This window comes from Balaenoptera borealis (genome assembly GCF_965194805.1).
Source record: "Balaenoptera borealis genome assembly, chromosome: 5".
NCBI classification, from domain to species: Eukaryota; Metazoa; Chordata; class Mammalia; order Artiodactyla; family Balaenopteridae; genus Balaenoptera; species Balaenoptera borealis.
Window position 1 is genome coordinate 42,854,646 of NC_138862.1, and position 23,059 is coordinate 42,877,704.

Genomic DNA, 23,059 nt, shown 5'->3' on the forward strand with positions numbered 1-23,059 from the left:
ATCCAACGACTCATGTCCTCATCCAAAGGGGAAATTCGGAACAGAGACAGACATGTATAGAGGAAAGATGATGTGAAGACACAGGGAGAATGCCATCTACAAGCCAAGGAATGTCTGAGGCTACTAGAACCTAGGACAGAGGCATGGAGCAGCCCTCAGAAGGAACCATTTCTGTTGACACCTTGATCCCAGACTTCTAGTCTCCAGAACTGTGAGACAATAAATTCCGTTGTTTAAGCCACTCAGGTTGTGGTACTTTGTTATGGCAGCCCTAAGAAACTACAGTCAGTCCCCTACATACAAACCTTCAAGTTGCAAGCTTTCAAAGATGCGAACGTGCATTCGAGTGTCCAATCACATAAGTTAGTTTAGGTGTCTGGCGTATACTGTCACGTGCATGCATCCTCTACAAGTGGTTGTGCTTTTGTGTACTTTACTGTATAGAGTACAGTAGTACAGTAACTTTATTTCAAATCCAGGATGTCCAGAAGCAAGAGTAAAAGCAGCTGTGATGTAGCTGGTACACCTAAGAAGAGGTTCATGATGCAGGAAATGGCAAGGGGATTTTCTTTATTTGAGGAGGCACTGTTAGTTTTTGAGGCACAGGAACCAAATGTAGAACTGTACACGAAGTTTGCAGCAACCGTTCAGAAAGCAATCCAGTGCTACCGTGTCATCTATGACAAGAAAAAAAGAGCTGCTCCCCAGACATTGCTGGATCGTTTTTTCAAGAGGGTAGACAGAATTGAATCCAGCAAGGAACCAGAACCTGTGCCATCAGTGTCAGGTGTGAGTGAAATTACAGCTTGCCCTCCATCTCCTATTGCTGACAATCCTTCAGCTCTACCATCTTCCACCTCCTCTACCTCCTCCAGTTAGTAACTCCTCTTGCCTGTTCACTTGATGCCAGCCCCTGTATGCCAGCTGATGTACTGTACTACTGTACTTTACAAGGTACTGTACTGTAAGATTAAAAATGTTTATTTTTTGTGTTTGTTTTTTATGTACTATTTGTGTGAAAAGTATTATAAACCTATTACAGTACAGTACGATTGTATTACTTGGATACCTAGGCCAACTTTGTTGGACTTACAAACAAATTGGACTTACGAACTCGCTCTCAGAACAGAACTGCTTCATGTGTAGGGGACTTACTGTAATTGACTGACCTATTCTCTAATTTTTTGGTTTCTTTCTTTACAAGTAGGTTCCGTTCATCTAGAAATTGGGAAACCAAGAAGGAACGCATTCACTAGGAAACCTAACATATTTTCCACTGAATTAGAAGCTGAGACTGCTATGTAGCTATTTCAAGTTCTTTACTCCTGTTGGAAAAAAAGAGAGAATTATGCTGGAATGACAATAATCAAGGCAAAATAGTGTAGTTGCCACATACAAGTCAGGGTTAGAAGTGTTGCCTCTCCAGGATGACTACTATACACAAGAGAAATTGTAAAGAAGAGATGGATACAATCATCCATAGGTAGGAACAACAGGGCTCAGGTTCTTCCTGAATAAGGGTGTGGTACATCTCATTGAGTAGACAAAAAAATCAAACATGAGGAACTGCCTAAAAGCAGGAGACATATGAACTGGGTAGTGAAGGAAGAAGTCATAAATACCAGCTCTAGCTTAAAACCAAGAGAGACAGGCAAGCCCTAAAGCCAGTACCTGTATTCCCTTGCTTGTCTTTTTAAAATTATTTTCTGGAATATAGGATGTGTTGGTATACTACGATGTATCATTTCATCCATAAAGCACAGCACATTGACACAGAATTGTGACAGAACTAGAGGAGGCAAGGACATCATCACCTGATGATACTAAACTAGGAAATGGCAGCCTTGAGCCTTCCTCTCTGAGTGTGGTGACTGGAATCTCTTGAAGAGGAGGTCCTTTCTGCTGTACATTAGTTATTTGCATTATATTAGAAATATCTGCATTATATTTGAAATGTTTTTCAAATGGTGTTCATGGAAAGAAGGGCATGTGTGTATGTTGTACAGCCAATAACTGGAATGTGTAGACTTCTCTTGTTTCTGCTTCCTTCCCAGGATCCATCCTTTGTGGGAGCTGTCCTTCTGGCACTCTGCCTGATTCTACTGAGCTGTCAACCACAGGACTCCAGAAACAAGCTAAGCCAAAATAATCAGGCTCTCTTTTCTAAGAAATTCAATCATGAACAGGTATACACAGAACTACAAGGCAGTTAGAACTAAGTCATCTGATGGCAGCTCCTCACATAGTGAGCACATGAGTGCCCACTATATAGATCACCTAAATGCCCAAGTCCCTGGCTTCCCTAGGCCTGGTTATTCAACATGCCATTAAGTAGGTCTTCCAATAAATCCACTCAGCTTTTTTTTTTTCTCTCTATTTTTCTTTCTCCCTTCCTTTTTCTTTCTTTCTTTCTTCCTTTCTTTCTTTCTTTCTTTCTTTCTTTCTTTCTTTCTTTCTTTCTTTCTTTCTTTCTGCTTTAGTTAGCAAGAGTCTTTACTGTTGCTTGTAGCTAAAGATTAATTAATATATGTATTATCAGGCTTCTCATATTTTTTCTCACAGTATTTTGAAAGTTTAAATATGCATATAGATCATTTAGCTATTAAAGAGGTTATTGAACTTGGTGGACAGAAAAGGTCTATTATGAGAAGCATGACCATATATCCTAGATAGGATTAATGGCAAGAGAATACGGCACAGGGTGTTGTTGTTGTTGTTGATGATGATGATGGAGTACACCAGATATTGTCTCTAACTCTTCCAGCACCAACCCCAACTCTAACCTAAGCTTGATAAAATCTCTCCATCAGTGCAACTTTTTGGACTCTGAAGTAAAGGAAATTTAAGCAAAGACAAAGATAGATAAACAGTAAAAGAAATGGTCAGAGGAAGAAAGAGGAAAGCAAAAAAGAGAAGGAAAATATGAGTCAGTAATGTCAAGGGTAGACTGCACCTAAGCAGAAGTGGAAGTCTGGAAAGGGCCAAATTAGCACAGCCAAAAGGGACATCCCCTTTCTTCTATTTTTCTTCACACAGCCTTTAGTGTGGTATACAATATATAGACAGCCTAAGTTTTAAATCTATAGATAGACAGATACACATATACATATAGATATAGATTAGATACAAACATGTGTGAAAAGTCAGTTCACATCTCTGAACAATTTCAAAAAAGTTGAACTGGATGATTTCTCAACTCTCTCAAACCTAAAGCTGTGATTTTTAAACTTTTTCTTTAAATAGCGACTGTATTTCTGTGGACTAAACAATAAATCAAATATTTGGAATTCTAATTCTATCGCAAATTTACAATCTTAGGGAGTAAACACATTCCATCTGTATCTCAGTTTTCTCATCAGTAAACCAGAAATGATTTTTAATCCAATTAAACTAGAATTAAAGAACTAATTTATATACGCTATCAGTGTCTATATATAACAAGATTTCTCCATACGTATGGTTTGATTATCTCTGTATAATACACATAGACACACACATCATTTTTTAACTCTGCCTAGATTCCATGAACATGTAACAATCTCTACAAAAAGAAAGGGTTTAGCAAATTCCTGTGGTGACAAGCAGTACGTGGGGTAAGCCATTTTTGCCTTTTTCTTCTCTCTAAAACACTGGTTATCATGTTTTATGTATTTACCCATATATTTCTTTGTAAGCACAATTAACAACCTTGTTCTCTGGTACAGAGTTCAACAAGCAGAGCCCTGAGAGGACAATGCATGGCAGTCCAGTCCATAAATGATTATCAGTGGAAATGTACTCTAGGCTCCCATGGATGGGAAGATCATGGTTGGCCCTGGAGGATGCAGTCTCTGTATTTTGTTGGCTTCACTTGTACACTCTAAAATCATATTTCCCAATAGGGAAGCTGTCTCAGTCTGTGCAGGGGTCAATAAAAACTTTTCTGTGACGACAGCATACTCCATATGTTTAAGTGTTATTCCCAACATCTTGCCTTGTGATGTTCACATTATTTCCTATGTTAGTCTTTCCATATTGATTACAATTTACCAGTTATTTAGACCCAGTAGTTTTTCATGTTTTAATTATCCCCTCTGTAATTATTTTTTCTCTCCATTTCCAAATGTTCTTTTCTCTCTTCAGTGTTTTTTGTTGGTTTTCACTTTCATGAACTTTCATTTCATTCTGGTAGAATATGTTAGTGACTTCCAAAATGGAATGATTGCATTCCAGGAGAGTGTGCAAGATAATTCATTAAGGTACAGAAAGAAAACACCAGTGCTACTGTTCAGATTTATTTTGACTTTATCCTTTAAAAACTCATTTAAATATACGTAATATAATGTTCATAGTATACTAGGTCAGAAGTGCAGGTGTGTAATAAATAACTAAATATTAAAAAAAATAAAAACACTGGTTATCAGACAAATACTTGATTGTCCTACTGAACTATATAGATAATGAGTTACTGTATGTGGTCCATATATAGGCTTAATGATAGAGGTTTGTATGCTGAAGTTCTGCTATTGTGCGTCTTTAATATAAAATCAACAAATGTTGTTTTAGCCTTTAAATTAGAATTTTAAAACACCTCATTCATCCTGATCTGTAACTAATAAAAACTAATAAAACTAGTAGAATGTTAGTAAATTCCTACTTAATTCTCCTGATATTATCATCTTTGAAAAGTTTACATTGGAGCTTTAACCAATCTAAATGCTATGGTGTAATTCAGAGTTTATCTCTCCCATGCCATTTCCTGAGAATAAAACATAGCACAAGTAAGCATTTTTGACCAGTGAGCATGCTTAACCTTTAAAGAACAAACTAATTAACTGACAACTAAGATGTACTAAATGCCTTGATATCCCTATATATATATATTTAGAGAAAACTCAATATCCTGCCTTGAATCCAGGCATGGGAACATAAAGAACAGGAAACACAAAGATAAAGTACAAAGAACTCATGCGACGACCTCAGATCAGTGGCACTCCGTCAAAAATCCTCAGTACGAAATTATCTGAGAACTACAATCTTTAACAGTCCTTTTGATTTCAAGGTTAAAAAACTGACATCTCCGTACTGCTACGCAAACCCGCACTCATCCCCAAATAATTCGTGTGTCAATGTTGAGATAAGGAAACCCAGCTCAAAGTCCAGGCATTGCAGGGCGGAGGTAGGTTGCAGCAGGGGGTGCTGGTTGGGGACAGGCACTAGTACAAAAGGAAGACAGAGTGGGCTGACTTTCCTCTCTACTTTTATCCTGTAATGTGCTCATCCTTGTCCTCTGACTGGGAACTTCAACTGTTTGGGGCAAATGGGTACGTGTTCTAATTCCTTCACTGATATTTAGTATCACTCTTGTTCTAGAATCTGTCCTGTAGTCAACACTTGATTCCCAGAGCAGGGTGAAGATTGACCCTGCCTCCACCATTACACTGCCCGCTAGATCCACAGCTGATGGAAGCACTTGCTGAAAACTTTCTAGGAGGCTGCAGCCCTAGAAAAGAAAATCCTCCCAGCAGGGCTCGGAGTTCAGTTGGCAATGCTGAGAGAAGAAGACAAGACGCTATTGATTACTCACAGTTCGCCTCCAAGACGGGAAGCACTAGGGCGAGGCACGCCAGCAGCGCCCCAGAGCGCCCACCCAGGACCCTCATGGCGAAGCGCGCGGAGGCGCGGGCGGGGACGGTGGCGCGTCGCGGCGGGGACCCTTGCGCTCGGCGTGCCGCGGGGCTGCGACTGGAGCGCCGCTGTCTGAGAACTGCGGCGCGGAGGCGCCTGCGAGCGAGCGCGCCCGCGGAGCAGCCGAGCCGGGGGCGGAGGGGACGGCCCGCTCCCAGCCCCCAGCCCGACGGGGCAGTGATAACAAGGACATTTCCTGGAAGCTTTTCTTTTCGGAGCTGGGGGCAGGGCTCAGGGAGAGTGCTGAAGGCCTAGTAAACACTGTCGAGACATCCTCCTCGCCCTTTCCCAAACTCCAGCGTTGCGTTCCGGTCTCCGGAATGTGAAGTTTGCCAAGGAAAAGGGGAAGCAAACGCAGTAAAACACACATACACACACGCAAAACACAACCTCCAGCGAGCCGGAGTGGAAGGCGGAGTGGCCAGGAATACTTTGAGGACTCAGAGGTCGGGGTGTCCTGGCTTAGAAGGAAAGCATCTTGAGAGACTGACACTGGGAATGAAGATGTTAACAAAAACCTAGAAGCGAAATGAGAACTCTAGGAAGGCTACAGAGAACAGATAATGGAATCAAATGTGATAGTTTTGATTGTCTACATTTTTGTTTTGTTCTTGAATTTATAGCGTAAAAAAACTATAGCAAAAAAAAATGTTTTGGGAAAAAAGAGCATGTATCAAATTCTATCACTTTCAAACAGCTCGTTTTTGGTTTTTGCATGTTACCTCTGCTTTTTTGTGCTTAGGCAAGCATATTTGAAATATGTTACTTAATGTTTAAGGCTGCCTTTGGAGCTAAACCGCCTGGATTCAAATGGCAATGCTCTGCAGCTTACTAGTTGTATCATCCGTAAAATGGAGATAGTAGTAGGTTTTCAGTGTTAACAGAAGAATTTAAAGAGATAACACACGTGAAGCAGTTAGTGTGTTAAAGAGTAGCACATAGTTAAGGCACACTTACTACTATCATTCCAGCATTTCTGCCAAGTGAACAATATCAGTTGATTTCCTATGTGTGTGAGTGAAAGTCAATAGGCTGATGATCTTTCAAGGGTGTATTCCAGCTCTAGCTTTCTGTGGTTTTATGATCCAGGTGGATGAAAGTTGTTATTAGAGTCACTTTTTCTAAGAAAATTTGCAAAGGAATTGTTGGATATATCCATATTCTTCCCTCTTTTAAATTCTCTTCCTTCTTGCTATGTCTGACTCTACATGTCAATCTATTCACCACTTTATTCCCACCCGAAGTGATTTAATTATAAATATAATTCTAATCTCGGTAGAATTGTTTGGTGGGCTAGCAATCAGAACATAAAACAAAATGACCTTTAAATACTATATTTAATTATTGAATATTTAAATGCATTTAGGCCATGAGTCTTTCCTCATTTGTTAGGAAGAATTACAAGTAGAATATCAATTTTGAGTTCTCAAAATTTCACGAGGGAAAACTTCCAAAATCATGAATCAACAGCATTCATAACAAATCATCTCCCATACAGACATTAAAAAATATAAAGAGTATGAAGAAAGAAATGTTGGAAAAATGCAAGGTACCTAAAAGAAAAATCTTGATCTTTCAAAGACTCCAACTGAATGTGAAGTTTTAAGTCATTTTAAGACCACAAATGTACATCACAGTGCTAACAATAGTTGTTAATGTGTCCTACCTACACTGTAATGTTAAACTTTGAAAAATAATACCCTGAAATGTTTAAAATGAAATTTAATAATACCTCTTTGGATAAAATTTTCAAGTTTTTAATTTATTGCATAAGTTCACTCTGTGAAGATGATTTTGCCTTTAGCTCAATATTGATTAACATTTGGTCAATTTCACTTGGCCAAAATTTGTTCTCAGTATACTTTTAAATATGCAATTAAATCTTATTCAAAATTTAACTGCTAATCTAATCCCTTTTCCTAGTCCTGATTCTAATCCCATTCCCTCACCCAGTTTTACATTTCTCCATATAATCTTCTACTGGTATATTGTCCCATTTACTTATTAATTATGTCTATTACCTGCATCCTCATCTCTCTCCACCATGCCTGCTAAAAATTGGCACTTGCCATCTGCCTCTACAAAGATTAAGTCACTAGCCACTGCAGCCGCTGACCTTCAACACACCCTGAAAGGAGTTCCGGGTGATCAGGAATGAGGCACTCTGTGCTCTGGGAAAAACTGACAGAACAGGACTTCAGATAGTTAGATAATTTCAGAAGATTTTATGAGCCCAAATTCTTGCATCTCCTCATATCTAGAAAAGCAGTAAAATCGTTAACAGTGACATCTGCTCCTCGTCACTAGCAGCAAGCCTCTGCCAAAATGTGTGCTTGACTGCATGTACCCCCCTTCACTAAAGTCCTATATAATACTGACCTTCCCCCTGCCTCTTTGGAGCAGTGCCTCAGAGTTATCTGAGATGCTCTTTCCCAGGCTATAGTACTCATTTTGCCCCCAATAAAACCTAACTTGCAACTCTCACGTTGTGCATTTTTTTTCAGTCAACAACCACTAGAATGTAAAATCCATGAGGGCAGGAATTTTTTAATGTTTTGTTCACAACTATATTCCTAGTGCCTAGAACAGTGACTGGTACATAAACATTCAACAAAGTTCAGTTTAACAATATAAGTCTGGGAGGGGATTTCCCTGGTGGCGCAGTGGTTAAGAAACCGCCTGCCAATGCAGGGGACACTGCTTCGAGCCCTGGTCCAGGAAGATCCCACATGCCGCGGAGCAACTAAGGCCGTGCTCCACAACTATTGAGCCTGCGCGTCTGGAGCCCGTGAGACACAACTACTGAGCCCGTGTGCCACAACTACTGAAGCCCGTGCGCCTAGAGCCCGTGCTCCGCAACAAGAGAAGCCACCGCAATGACAAGCCCGTGCACTGCAGCGAAGAGTAGCCCCTGCTGGCTGCAACTAGAGAAAGCCCACGTGCAGCAACCAAGACCCAACACAGCCAAAATATATACATATATAGATATAGATATAGATATAAATATATATATATATATATATATATATATATATATATATATATATATATATATATCTGGGAATATTTATGCCCAAATATCAACAGTGATCATTTTCAGTGGTGGGGTTATGGATCATTTTCTTTTTGCTGATTTATGTATTTTACTTTTCTACAATAATCTTTTAATATTTGCTTTGTAAAAACAAACAAATAGTAAAGTAGTTAAACCACAGGCATTAAGGACCTGTCTTGTTTTATTTGTTTGTTTGTTTTAGATAGAGTGATTTTTATGGTTGTACTTTAAGGATGTTATTTGTTAAATGCTTACAAAATGGATCAGATTAGAAACCAAGTAACATTTATACAAGAGATAACAAGTGTTGGTGAGGATGTGGAGAAAAGGGAACCCTTGTTCACTGTTGGTGGGAATGTACACATCAGTACAACCATTATAGAAAACAGTACAGGAGTTTCTCAAGAAATTAAAAATAGAACTACCATATGATCTGTAAACATAGAGTGTTGCCCACGATTCCAGCTCTACAAGGAGCAAGTCATTAGCCACTATACTCACTGACTTACAAATACATGCTGAAAGGAATTCAGGATAAAGTGTTCTGTGTTTTGGATCTATGGGCCCCTAGATAGTTAAGAAGTATATCTAAGGAAGAATTTCAATGACCCCAGATTCTTGCATCTTCCTATGCATAGACAAGCACTAAAATCCTTAACTGGAGATATATGTTTATGTGATTAGCAGTAATCTTTTACCAAGATGTATGCTTGACTACATGTATTTTCCAGCCAAAAAATTCATATATATATGAACCTCTTCAGAGCAGTTCCTCAGAGCAATCTGAGAGGCTGTCTCCTGGGCTACAGTCCTCAGTAAGTCCTGAATAAAACTCAACTCACAGCTGTTATGTTGTGAGGTTATTTCCCAGTCAGCAGATCTGACAATTTCACTTCTGGTTATATATCCAAAGGAAATGAAATCACTCTCTTGAAGAGACATCTGTACTCCCAAATTTATTACAGCATTACTTACAAGAGCCAACATATGGAAAAAACAACCGAAGTGTCCGTCAACAGGTGAATGGATAAGGAACATGTGAAATCTATCTATGTTGCACATTTATGTATGGCAGTAGGGCATTATGTTAAGTGAAATAAACCAGACAGAGAAAGAAAAATTCTGCATGTAATCGCTTACATGTAGAGTTTTTAAAAAGTCAAATTCATAGAAACGGAGAGTAGAATGGTGGTTTCAGGGGCTGAGGGGTGGGGAAATGGGGAAAGGCTGATAAAAGGGTACAAACTTTCAGTTATAAGATGAATAAGTGTCAGTCGCTGTAAGACTGAGGAACAAGTCCTGAGAGCAGGTGAGGGGATTAAGAAGAGACGGGGTCAGGAGGGTGGTGTACAAGCACACACACTTTATTTCCCATCAAAACTCTTTTTATAGATTGCAGTAGACAATACATGTTTTTGTTAAAAATCACAAGACAGAATCATCAGACAGTATTTCCTTAATGTTGAAGTTATAGTACAAAACATTCTGCGAATCAGAATATAAACATGCGTGAGAACAGACTGTGATTACCGAAACACGCCAAGGACAAACTATAGTTAGAGAAACCGCAAGCAACCTCACAGGCCAAGACTCATATCTTCTCTAATAACTCTTTCGGGTCCTGTCAAGAATTAAGCAGGACTTTGCCATGCTTTAAGCTGCAAGGACTGTGTCAGCTTGCAGCTGGTTCCCGACAAATAAGTTTTGAGGATCTAACCTATAGCATGGTGACTATAGTTAATTATACTGTATTGTACACTTGAAATTTGCTAAGAGAGTAGCAAATTCTCACCAAAAAAAAAGAAAGAAGGAAAGGTAACTATGTGAGGTGGTGGATGTGTTAATTAATTTGATTGTGGAAATCATTAGACAATGTATACATATACGTATACATGTATACATACATTTTCACATATATCAAAGCATAATATTGTACACTTCAAATATATTACGATTTTATTTGTCAATTTTACCTCAATAAAACTGGAAAAAAAAAGTAACCATGTGACATTTAGGATGCAAATTCAACAATCTCTGGGAGATGAAACAAGAGTCTTAATTAGGATGATGACAGCAAGATTTTTTTTTCATTCAGAACAAACTAGGTTGTACTGCAGTCAAACAGCCACAAAATTATAGCAGCTTAAAATAAGTGTTTATTTCTTGCTCATAGGAAGTCTACTACAGGACTTTCTAGGCAGCTGTCTTCCATGTGTTGGTTCAGCATTCCATGCTGTTTTTATATTGTAGTACTTCAGAGTGAAAGTAGGCTTCCACAGTTACCATTGCAAGGGATGTTAGAACATGGAGAATTGTGGACCAGCTCTTAAATGCTTTCACCAAGAAGTGATATAACCACTACACTCACATTTCACTGAACAAAGCAGGTCCCATGACTTCAAGAAGGTGGGAATAACTATTTCATGTGCTTGTAAAAGAAAAAGAGAACTGGAAATAGTGGGCAGCACATATGTCTACCAAACCACTTAATATATTGAAAAACTAAGTCAGCTAGTTAACTAACTGACCAACTGTATGCTGGTACCAGAAATGTTTGGTAATGTATCACTAACAGAATTAAGGAAGACATGAAGTAGAGCAGGGGTTGAGTATAGTTCCAGAAATGCTCAAGGATAGTAAGTATAGTAGGGCTCTTCAGGCACAGAAATAGTTATTAGACTCTCCAAGAGAACATGTTTTTTAAAAGGGAAAGCAGAGGGATAAAGTCAGATCTCAGAGAATACATATAGGAAGCTGAAAGAGGAATAACCAGTGAGATCAGAAGATAACCATAAAAGTATATAATTGTGAAAAGCCAAGGGAGGAAAGAATTTTAGAAGAGTTAACTACATTATATGTAGTTACAGAGGTATTATAGTGTCTGGACAGGACAGTCTGGGCAGAGACAGTCTAGCACTGATGAGGAAGGGCCAGTTCAGTTAGGAAAACCAGTTGAGGTCATACAGCCTTGAGCAACTGGAAAGAAAATTGAAGTTATCAAGGCAGGACAATGAGAATACTGAACAAGATCCCTAGCAGTTTGGAGACAGAGGTAGGGGGATATATACCATAAATATTTATGGGACAGGTGACACCAACTTCAAAAATCTGCTATCTACTATTTGTTAGAAATTGCACCTGAGCTTTATTTCTCTCATTTCATCACCTTAGCAACCCTGCAAAGTAGGTATTTTCATTGTCATTTTACAGATAGGGTACTTGAGTTCAGAGCCGGTAAGCTGTAAGAGATGTATATGTGTTTGAATTAGGGTTACATGAATTAGTAAAAGACAGAAAATAATTTTAAAACTAGATCTACCTTAATCCCAAACCATTATTTTCTCTTGAATACACTGGGCTTCCCAGGGCCCTCTCTCCTTTTACCAGGATTTGAAAATATATATTTAAGTGGAGACTAAATGGACACACGGGTCCCTACATATAATGCATTCATTTTTTTTCTATAGGAATGTACTTGTCATTTACTTATTTCCAAAGAATATAAAGGAAAAGTAGATATTACATATCTCTTTAAATAAAATAAAGCATGTTACAAAACAGCTAGTAGATCATGCTCTCCATCTTGCAGAAACCAAATAGCTAGCAATCTATGTATCTAAAAATCCTGGAAACAATATACATCAAAATATTAACATTGGTTATCTTTGGGTGGTGAGTGTGAGATCTTATTTTCTTCATCTCGTTCCTTTTTCAGTCTTTTTCACACTTTCTACAATGAGCATATTATGTCTTTTGTAAACATAACCCCACACACAACAAATATCATAAAATTCCATTTCACATTTTATGTAACAAACAGCAATAAACGTTATACAGATTAAAATTTCACTCTCATCTGAACTATTGGATAGTTAGCAAAGGAGTTTTCCGCTCATTCTTAACTTAATTGCCCCAGTGTATTGTTTCTGTAGTTGTGCAGCCAGAGTTGGCTGGAACTCCGCAGGATCCTCATCCTTGCTTCATGAAACAAAACAAAACAAAACATGCACAAGACCTGAGATCTCTGGATCTCAGTTGGGGTTGGAGACGGACGAGGAGCAGCACCCTCACACAGTTTGGATGGGTATGCAGCTCGGTCTTAGCCTAAAATCTGTTGGAAATCTCTCAACTCATCTCTAGACGCTTCCGTTGCCTAGCTACGAGAATCACCTTCAGCTCCCCCTCCCCCTCCCTCTTCAAGACCGCTCCCCCTTCTCCCTCCCACCTCTCGGGCGGGGGCGGGGAGCCGGGCCGCTTTAGCCACTCAGAGCCCTCTGCGGCGGGCCGTCGAACGGTGATTGGAGAAGTGCATGGGCGGTGCTTGGGGGGGGGGGCCTTCCGCGCCTGGGGGGAACGTCAGCACGTTGACGCGGGGGTTTTCTCTCGTCGACCCAGCAAACCCTTCCCCGGTCTGTGAAACTGCGCCTTTGGCGCCGCTGTGCCTGGGCGCGGAGCGCACTATTCCGCTCGCTGGTCGGCGCGGTTATTGGCCTTGGTTCTCGGACTGACCGCCCTCACCTTCCTCCCGGCCTCTACTCCGGGCCCATCCTCGTCAGGGGCGCCTCGCGGCGGTGGCGGCCCCCCAGACTCGGCCCAGGACAACTAGCGGCCCACCTCCGCTCCGGGCTCGGATGGGAGGTGGCGGGAGGAGCGGCCTGGGATGTTCAGTCTGATGGCCAACTGCTGCAGCTGGTTCAAGAGGTGGCGGGAGCCCGTCAGGTAGGCTGGAGCCGGTTGGCCGGGTGCCTTCCTAGGGGAGGGGGACAGCTGCGCCCCAAGGGTCGGACGGGGCGCCGCCTGTCCTCTCTGCGCCTGGACGAGACTCCCAGGCCGCAGGGGATGCTTTCCCTCCCAGTTTGATATATCCCCTCAGGGAGCGATAGGACAACGTAGACTTAATGTTTAGTTGCAGTTAAGTTCTCATCCGTAATGCTTATTATTGTTATAATTTAAATGGGTCCTAATTTCTTAAAAAGTTGTGGATTTTGTGTGTGTGTGTGTGTGTGGAATTGTGTATTTTTCCTCTGAAACTTTTGTAATGGGAATTTTTTTTTTTTAATAGGGAAGAATGGAATATAGTTTTCATAACATCCACAAACCCCTTCCCAACACACACATTTTGTTTGAGAACTTGGGCTTGAAATCTGGCTCCACTACTTAATAATTATATGACTTAACCACTTTCGGCCCCATCCTCCTCATATTGAATGAGAATGATAGTATTTATGCTTTAGGAGTTTTGTATTGAATGAGAATAACTGATGGAAAGTGTTCTTAACTGTAGTGTAGCTTCAATTTTTATATGAGATTAAGCTCTTTAGTTGAAAGAGTCCACTTCTTGATGTTTCATTTTGACTGCTAGATGTATTAATATTTTAGAGCCTGCTACTTGGTATTCATTTATTTGCTGAGAAAATACCATGTGCCAGGCACTCTGCTAGGAAGAAGTCAGTGAAAATGATGCTTTTAAAATTGAGCTGCTCAACCAGTAAAGAAACCTTAAGTTCGTTGGTCTTTATAAATAATGTTGATTTTGTATAATTCTACTTTAGAATTAGGCCAAGGGTAAATTATAGCAAAAGTTTTGGGTTTCTCAATCGTTAGCATTTCAAGTAAGTATTTGCCATAAGGATGAACTATCCTTTAAAGAATGGCTCTGAAAAGCTACACTTATAAGGAAAACTATATTCCTATATTTGGAAATTTGCTTTAAATGAAACTTTTGAATTCTTCTCCTGTTATTAACTCTTAAATGGATGTGGATCTTTTAGATATAAGTGATGTGATCAACTTTTAAGAGTCAAAGATGTGTTTGGGTGTGTAGACTCTGATTTAATTGGTTTTAATCATGTTCTGGTCTGATTGCCCAGTCTCTACTAAGATGGGAGGGTAATTCATAATAGATGGCCCTTTATGTTTTTCTCTATGTCTGGTTTTTAAAAAATATATTTTATTTTTGTAAGAGAGCACAGTAGTAGCATGTGTCCTTTTAACTAAAAACACTCAAAAACTTTGCACTCCAAAGGGATTTTCAATTTAATTTATCATTCTTTGTGTTTGCTTCTCCCAGTAGCTATAGTATAATAGTCTCTGGGATGGTTAAAGAAAAGACAGAGTTCAGAGAACAGAGGATGTACTGATTTCCAAGTAGAACAGATAATTGGATTTGATTAATAAAGCAGAATTGAAATTTAACCGTATAACTCAGTTTATTTTCTTCTTTAATAAGTAGTAGCATCAAGATCTGAGCTGTCCAATAGGGTAGTGACTAGCTGCATGTGGCTGTTGAGCATTTGAAATGTGGCTAGTCAGAATTGAGATGCTGTAAGTGTATAATGCAAAGTGGATTTTGAAGATTTAATATGCAGAAGGGAAAAAGGTAAATTATCAGTCTTTTTTTCAGTTTGATTACATGTTGAAATGATAACTTTTGCATATACTGGATTAAATAAAATATAATATGTACTTTATTTTCACCTTTTATTTTCATTTTTTAAAAGGCAGTTACTAGAAAATTTAAACTGGAAAATTTAAACTTATGTGTGTGGCTTGCATTGTATTTTTATTGGACCTCACTGATCTAGATCATGGCATAATATGAAGGACATGGGTAAAATCTCTCAGTGTTGGATAGAGCTAACTGTCAAAGGACTTAAAAACAAATTGGGTTACACCTATCTTTTAAGTACCTTTGTTCAATGCCTGGTTCATAGTAGTGGCTGAATAATATTTGCATAGTATTTTATGTAGTTTGATTACTCCTTAGCAAATCCTTAAGTAAATATTAAGGAAGTAGTCCATTTACTGGAATAAATGAGAGGTGAGCAAGCTGATTTTAAAAATATATCAAATTTTGTGCGCTTAGGTATATTGTTCTGTATTTTTTAAGTTTTAGGCTGTGCTGTTCCTTATTGAGATTCCTCTTCATGTTTTTATACATATATATGTATATATTTTTTTTGGCTGTATTGGGTCTTCGTTGCGCGCGGGCTTTCTCTAGTTGCGGCGAGCAGGGGCTACTCTTCGTTGCAGTGCGTGGGCTTCTCATTGCTGTGGCTTCTCGTTGCGGAGCACACGCTCTCGGCACGCGGGCTGCGGTAGTTGCAGCACGTGGGCCCGGTAGTTGCAGCACGCGGGCCTGGTAGTTGCAGCACGCGGGCCCTAGGGCACGTGGGCTTCATTAGTTGTGGCTCACGGGCTCTAGAGCACAGGCTCAGTAGTTGTGGTGCATGGGCTTAGTTGCTCCGTGACATGTGGGATCTTCCCTGACCAGGGATTGAACCCGTGTCCCCTTCTTGGCAGGTGGATTCTTAACCACTGCGCCAGCAGGGAAGTCCCCCACGTTTATATTTTATGAAGATATGTTTGTAAGTGTGAGAAGTGAGTGTGTGTAAGAGAGAAGATCATTATTAATACAGTATGTTCTGAGATTACTTTGCTGACTTAACTACTGTATACTGCACCCTTTGGATTTACCCACCTGTTCTCACTTAGATTCTCTCCCAACGAGCATATTATTCTAGAGGCTGGGAGCAGGGATTAGATGACATATTCAGAACATGTGATAGGGACAAGGCAGGAGTCAGAGGTCAAGAGTTAAAAGTACCAGTCTAGGTCAGGAGTCAGACCAGGATGCTAGGGAATTCAGGAACACTGTATCTGCTATTGTTAACCACCAGACAGAACCTAACGTAGGCTCTGCAGCTATGTAAAATTAACCTTGAATAGACTAAAAGCTATACTCACAGATAAGTAAGTGGCTTGCTCCTGTAGAAGCAGTGCAGTATAGTGGTTTTTTTTTTTTGACTTTTTATTTTGAGATCATAATACAGTGATCAAAGCTAAGGGATTAACTTTGGTACTGTACTCTTAACTAAATTATAGATTTTATTCTGAGTTCACTCGTTTTAACATCTAATGCTTTTTTCCCCCTGTCCAAGATCTAATCAAGGATTCCACATTGCTTTGTTGTGTCTCTGTTCTCCCTCAATCTATAATAGTTCTGCAGTTTTTCCTTGTCTTTCATAACCTTGAGACTTTGAAGAGTACCTGTCAATTGTTTTGTAGACTACCCCTTACAAAGATGTTGCTGCATAAATGGGTAAAGGAAATACCATGGAGGTGAAATGTCCTTTTCAATACATCATATCAAGGGGTACATGATTTTGATATGTCTTATTACTGCTTCTGTTAACCTTGGTCACTTGGTTATTGTGGTGTCTGCCAGATTTCTCAATATAGTGTTTTGAGTCAAACAGATTTGCATCTGAATCTTAGGAGTTTTGGCACTTTCCCCCCAGTCAAGTGTGGATAATTTTTGTTTTACAACATTTTGAGAAAGAAAATGCAAGTACTTGATGGTTTGCACATAGTAGTTACTCAGTAAATAATACCTCTGATCTTAGGAGATAAGTGCTGATTAGTAGGTTACCTTCCTCAATTTATTTTATACTTATCAGTATAGATAACCTTCCTTTCCTCTCTTTCTGTTAGTGGAAGAAGGGTTCCTTTTTCTTTCCAAGTCTAATTCTTACACCTGTGCGCTTAATTCCATTTCTTCCCATTTCCTGGGAACTTTAGGGGTTCAGCATTCAGTCAGAGATCACAGAAAGAACTTCTGGGATACAAGAATAAACCTACACTTTTATCCAGAAATTTATTGTCCAATTTTATCATCAAAAATACAAAATCTCTTTCTCTTCTGTCTTCAGAGCTTCGCTTCTGTTCTTCCTTTAGTACGTAAACATGCTCAAGCCTCTCTCATCTAAAAAATAAACCAAATGAAATGTTTCTTAATGCTGCTGTAACAAATTGCTATCAACTTAGTGACTTAAACAAGTGTATTATCCTACAGTTCTGAGATCAGAAGTCTAAAATGGGTCAGCAGGATTGCTTGCATACTTTCTGGAGGGTCTAGGGGAGAATCTGTTTTTATTTTGCCTTTTCCAGCAAAGAAAAAGGCTGCCTGCATTCTTCGCTTGTGACCCCCTTCCTCCATCTTCAAAGCCAACTTTATAACATCTTATCATAACGTCTTCTCTCTTCTGTGTTCTCCTGCTTCCTTTTTATAAGGAAGGACTCTTGTAATTACATCGGGCCTACCTGGATATTCCAAGGTAAGCTCCCCATCCAAGATCCTTTAGCTTAATCACATCTACAAAGTTCCTTTTGCCATGTAAGAAAACATAGTCACAGGTTTTGGGAATTAGGATGTGGACATCTTTGGGAGGTTGTTATTCTGTGTCTACCATCCTAAACAACCCTGTCCCTGCAGCCACTACCCGTCCTCCTTCCCTTTACTCCACACTTAACAATTGGCAATGTAAGAGTGGTACCTTCTCAGCTTCCTCCCCTCTCAAGCATTCCTTAACTTCCTGCAGTAGAAGGCTTTCACCCAGACCCTTCAGTTTTTCTTGTTACACCAGATGCTGCCTGGTTATTAAATCCAATGGATGCTTTTCAATCTTTTGGCATCAATTGACACTTAAGATCACTCTCCTCTTGGAATTCTCTTATTTCTTTTTCCTGAATTTAAATTTTTTTCACCTTTCCGCCTATTTCCTTTTCTATCTCTTTTTGCCAGTTAGCCTTTCTTCATCCGACTCCCAAGTTTGCTTCAGGTTCTGTCTTCAACTGTCTTTTCTTCTTCTACATATTCTCCCTTTATGGTTAGTCGCACCATATAGAGAGACTTAAGCTACCACCTCAACATTGACTCTCAAGTCCATATTTCCAGCACAAAGACTCATCCACCACTTAAGACTTACATATCCAGTTACCACAGAATCTTCAATCCCAACACATCCAAAACTGAACTTACGTCTTCTCTCATGCCGAATTGCTTCTGCCTTCCTTTTACCCACATCAGAAGCCAAGAGTAATCCTGCACACCTCTTTGTGCTTTGTTATCTCCAATCATCAAATCCTTTGGTTTATACCTACTTAATACAATTTGTGTGTCTTGCACTCTTTCAGCCTTTTCATACCCACTGCTGCATTTCCATTATTAAGGTTTCCATTATTTCTCTCCCAGATCTCTTTGGCAGACTTTCCACTGTTCCCCTCTGATTAATGCTCCATACGGTCAATGATCTTTTTAGTACGCAGCTGATTTTAAACCTTAAGTCTTTCCTAATTGCCTTCAGGATAACATCCAAACTTATTACTTACAGAATATTTGCAATTTGACCTGAGCCTGGCTATATGGACTCATCATAAGCCATTCTTTTTCTTCCTGTCATTCCAGATTTGGGGTATTTAAGTTCTCTAGTCCCTCCATTCCTCCCTGAATGCCCTTCTCTTTTTTGACTGTTCCTAATCATACTTAAATCTCACTTGGGAGATTCTCTCCTTCAGGAAACTCTTTGAATTTCAGCTAGATTCTTTACCTTGCATTGTGTTTGCTTATGAGCCCCTTGTATTGGTCTCTACTTACCATGTATTGTAATGTTTATTCAGTTTGCCTAGTCATACAGGATGTCTTGTGGACAGGAGCTGCTGTTATTTAAAAACATTTAATAAAATAGATAACTAATAAAAGCATGCTGTATTAAAAAAATAAAATTAAAAAAAATAAAAACATTTAAAAGTAATGTATATTTATTGTTATTTAAAGGTAATGCATGTTTATTGTAGAACATTGAAAGCACAGTTAAGCAGAAAGGGGCAAATTTAAGTTAACTCACAATCTCACCCACCAGAGATTACCATTTTTTGTATTTTGGTGTAGAATCTCATACATACATGTAAATTTTTTTAAACAGTAATGAGATAATAAAGTGATATTTCATAGCTTTTTATTTATTTTTGCCTTAATGTATAATTAACATCATTTTACATCATTACATATTTTTGTTCAACATCTTTTTAAAAGCAGCAGAGTAATGTGTTGAATAGATTCACCAAAGTGTTTTTAATTATTCCTGTTATTAAATATTTAGAATGTTTAAATTTTTTTTACTGTTATCAACAATGCGTTGGTGAGCATCCTTATACAAATGTCTTTGGAAATGGAATTCTAGATCAAATGATATGAAAAAGTTTAAGGTGTGTGATATATATTGCCAAATTGCTCTTCAGAAAGTCTTCTTGTTTTTTTAAACCAATTTCTACTCCTACCAGCAGGGTAAGAGAGTACTTTTTTCCTCAAAAAATAGGAGCCATCACTTTTTCATTTTTTCCAGGTTATGGGGGAAATGTTATCTGTTTTTAGTTTCTATTTTCTTGATTACTGATAAGGTTAAAAGTTTTTTCCCTTAGACATTTGTATTTCTTCTTCTGAGAATTTCCCACTGATTCCCTTTGCTGTTTTTCTATTGGCACAGGTCCATTTTCTTATTGATTTTTCTAAAAGAGTTTTTAAGTGTTTATACTAGTAACCCTTTCACTCTAATATATGTTGCAGATATTTTTCTTTCTTTTGTTATGTCTTTAATTTTTTTTGATGGTTTTTGAAGCATAAACATTATTGTTTTAATTCAAATGTATCATTCTTTCAGTGTAATATTTAGGAAGTTCATCACCACTCCAAGATTATATTCACCTATACTTTTTTTTTCTAGTACTTTTATGTTTTAATTTTTAACATTTGAATCTCTGTTGAAATTTATTTTGTGTATAGGGAGTAGCCTTCATCCAGGGCACAGAACACAAGGTCTGTCAAGTCATGGTTCTCAGTAAATATCTGGACCCTGTCAGCAGGTCCTCACCCTTACATATTATCATTTACATACTCAGAACTCTGATTATTTATACCAAGTAGCATCTAGTTGATGAAATGGTAATATAACATATGATAGAGTATATGAGTTTAAAGATGATTTCCAAGATTCTAGCAAGGATTGGAAGCAGAATTTTGGAAAGGGTGTAATTTTACCAGGGTCTTGAAGAAATTGTGCTTCCTGTGCTTTCCATGAGCATGATTTCAGGAATAGCCCACCTAGAGAGGCAGAAAATTAACATCAAGTTAAAGGAAGTAATTTTGGCAGCAAGAATTATGTAGTATAATTTAAAATAGTAAAAACATATTTTTACCAGTATTTAAAGAACAAGAAAAGTATAGTAAGTACTCATGTGCTTACTACCTAGGTTTTACAAATACTAACCTTTGGTCATCACATTTCAGTTTTTTTCTGAAGAAATGGATAAATCGTTGAAGCTCCCTGCACCTTATTTGTCTCATACCATCCCTTCCCTGAGGTAACCACTAGCTAAAACTAGTTTCTTACCCATCTGTGTTTTTCCTTGTCACAATTCAGCCTACTTGAAGCTTTAATTCAAGTTTATTAGTAGATTGTTATTCACTGTGGCCAAGTCTAAAAGAAGAGACTCACATGTCACAGTAAGCAATGTGGATTGGTGCTTTCTGTGTATCAGTATGGTATCTGGTAAAACATGCCATGATGTGGTATGTTATCTCTGCTAGGAATTTTTTCAGTGGGGAAACAGCACCCTATTAGCCATCTTTCTTGGTCTAAGTAAATATAACTGTAAATCCTAGACTATTTATAGAAATTGCTGGTTCTTAATTTCTTAATTAAGCTGTACATACAGATTAGCAAGGATTATCTGATGTGCCATGGGCAGAACTGGAATATCTTACACTTCTTTTTATCCCCCTACAGCTTCTTGTTTATTCATAGTAAGAATCTCAGAATTTTAGGAAAGGGATCTAGAGATATTTTCATTCTACCCCTTTATATTTTATTTTATTTTTATTTTTTAATTTTCAATTAAAAAAATAGTCTTTATTTTTAGATCAATTTTAGGTTTACAGAAAAACTCAGCAGAAAGTACAGAGAGCTCCCTTATACCCTCCCTCCTCCTAGTTTCCACTGTTATTAACATCTTTCATTAGTGGGGTACATTTGTTACAATTGATGAACATAGTGATATATCATTAGCTAAAGTCCATAGTTTACATTATCCCTTTATATTTTAGAAAGGAACAAACTGATACTAAGAATTTCACTTGATCAGGACTTCAAAGCTAGCATATAACCCCAAGTTTTGCCCTCTTTTTAGTGCTTCATAAATTTAGAGAGTTATTTTGATGCAGTATTATCCTGGACTCTACAATCTGAATTAAAATGTCAGAAAATAGTGCAAGCATTAACCAAGATGGCGGAGTAGAAGGACGTGCTCTCACTCCCTCTTGCGAGAGCACCAGAATCACAACTGGCTGCTGGACAATCATTGACAGGAAGACACTGGACTTCACCAAGGAGGATACCCCACATCCAAGGACAGAGGAGAAGCCACAGTGAGACGGTAGGAGGGGCACAATCAGAGTAAAATCAAATCCCATAACTGCTGGGTGGGTGACTCACAGACTGGCGAACTCTTATACCACAGAAGTCCACCCACTGGAATGAAGGCTCTGAGCCCCACGTCAGGCTTCCCAACCTGGGGGTCCGGCAACGGGAGGAGGAATTCATAGAGAATCAGACTTTGAAGCCCAGTGGGAATTGATTGCAGGACTTCGACAGGACTAGGGGAAACAGAGACCCCACTCTTGGAGGGCGCACACAGAATAGTGTGCGCATCAGGACCTGGGGGAAGGAGCAGTGACCCTGGGGGAGACTGAACCAGACCTACCTGCTAGTGTTGGAGGGTCTCCTGCAGAGGCGGGGGCTGGCTCTGTTTCACCGTGGGGACAAGGACACTGGCAGCAGAGGTTCTGGGAAACACTCCTTGGCGTGAGCCCTCCCAGAGTCTGCCATTAGCCCCACCAAAGAGCCCAGGTAAGCTCCAGTGTTGGGTTGCCTCAGGCAAAACAACCAACAGGGAGGGAACCCAGCCCCACCCATCAACAGTCAAGTGGATTAAAGATTTATGGAGCTCTGACCTCCACAGCAACAGTCAGCTCTACCCACCACCAGAGCCTCCCATCAAGCCTCTTAGATAGCCTCAACCACCAGAGGGCAGACAGCAGAAGCAAGAAAAACTATAATCCTGCAGCCTGTGGAACAAAACCCACATTCACAGAAAGATAGACAAGATGAAAAGGCAGAGGGCTATATACCAGATGAAGGAACAAGAAAAAACCCCAGAAAAACAACAAAATGAAGTGGAGATAGGCAACCTTCCAGAAAAAGAATTCAGAATAATGATAGTGAAGATGATCCAGGACCTCGGAATAAGAATGGAGGCAAAGATTGAGAAGATGCAAGAAATGATTAACAAAGACCTAGAAGAATTAAAGAACAAACAAACAGAGAAGACCAATACAATAACTGAAATGAAAACTACACTAGAAGGAATCAATAGCAGAATAACTGAGGCAGAAGAACGGATAAGTGACCTGGAAGACAGAATGGTGGAATTCACTGCTGCGGA

The 23,059-nt window shown here is 39.0% G+C and overlaps 2 protein-coding genes and 1 pseudogene across 4 annotated transcripts in view; 1 reads left to right on the forward strand and 2 right to left on the reverse strand.

The window, feature by feature from the left end:
• PROS1 (protein S) overlaps window positions 1-5,769 on the reverse strand; it is a 63,209-nt gene extending 57,440 nt beyond the window's left edge. Inside the window, exon 1 of the mRNA XM_082392102.1 lies at window positions 5,567-5,769. Within this exon, the coding sequence (XP_082248228.1) occupies window positions 5,567-5,642 (76 nt within the window). The 5' untranslated portion in view covers window positions 5,643-5,769. The remainder of the gene's footprint in view (window positions 1-5,566) is intronic.
• LOC309628808 (ras-related protein Rab-28 pseudogene) overlaps window positions 1-23,059 on the reverse strand; it is a 457,231-nt pseudogene that overhangs the window by 292,626 nt on the left and 141,546 nt on the right. The gene's annotated exons all lie outside the window — the stretch shown is intronic.
• ARL13B (ARF like GTPase 13B) overlaps window positions 13,039-23,059 on the forward strand; it is an 84,135-nt gene continuing 74,114 nt past the window's right edge. The window contains exon 1 of one of the 2 annotated variants that reach the window (XM_082392138.1): window positions 13,039-13,441. In XM_082392138.1, coding sequence (XP_082248264.1) covers window positions 13,383-13,441 — 59 coding nt within the window. In that variant the 5' untranslated portion in view covers window positions 13,039-13,382. The remainder of the gene's footprint in view (window positions 13,442-23,059) is intronic. The other variant, XM_082392139.1, reaches the window with a different exon arrangement.